Source organism: Hippocampus comes, unplaced genomic scaffold (assembly GCF_001891065.2).
Source record: "Hippocampus comes isolate QL1 unplaced genomic scaffold, H_comes_QL1_v1.1 scaffold463, whole genome shotgun sequence".
NCBI classification, from domain to species: domain Eukaryota; kingdom Metazoa; phylum Chordata; class Actinopteri; order Syngnathiformes; family Syngnathidae; genus Hippocampus; species Hippocampus comes.
In genome coordinates, this window is record NW_017806181.1 from 375,575 (window position 1) to 376,086 (window position 512).

At 65.6% G+C, this 512-nt stretch overlaps 1 protein-coding gene across 1 annotated transcript in view; it reads left to right on the forward strand.

The window, feature by feature from the left end:
- lrrc39 (leucine rich repeat containing 39) overlaps positions 1 to 512 on the forward strand; it is a 4,656-nt gene that overhangs the window by 3,324 nt on the left and 820 nt on the right. Inside the window, 2 exon segments of the mRNA XM_019855859.1 lie at positions 1 to 30; positions 105 to 257. The exon segment at positions 1 to 30 is cut by the window's left edge and continues 17 nt beyond it. Coding sequence (XP_019711418.1) covers positions 1 to 30; positions 105 to 257 — 183 coding nt within the window.

The window sequence follows — 512 nt, forward strand, 5'->3', positions numbered from 1 at the left end:
CCTGCGCCGCCTGCCCCAAGACATCCACAGGTAGGTCGGCGCAAAGGCGGCGTCTCGTCTCGACCGGCCGCCCGCCCGTCCCCAGCGTGGCCGCCTGCTTTCAGGATGGAGAGGCTGCGCGCGCTGTGGCTGCAGAGGAACCGGCTGGAGAGCCTTCCGGAGAACGTCGGGAGGATGTCCCGCCTGGACACGCTGGTCCTCAGCGGCAACCGACTCAGCGACATCCCCCCGGTCATGGAGGGCATGGCCAACCTCAGGTAAAGGGGCCGCCCTCTCCGAAAGGGGCCGCGAGGGACGGGCGCGGGCGGGGAGGTTACGTTTCAGGGCTGCGGAAGCGAAGCCATCAAATTGACAGGTCAAAGCGTTGGCAAGAAATTTCAGGTTGCGTCGCCCGCTCGGTGGCACGTGCAAGTACGTGGGCTCTCGCTTAGCTACGCACAAAACGGGCTCTGAACCATCCAGACGCAACTTCCTGCCCAATGGGTGAAGGGGGGAAAAGCTGATGGGGGGGG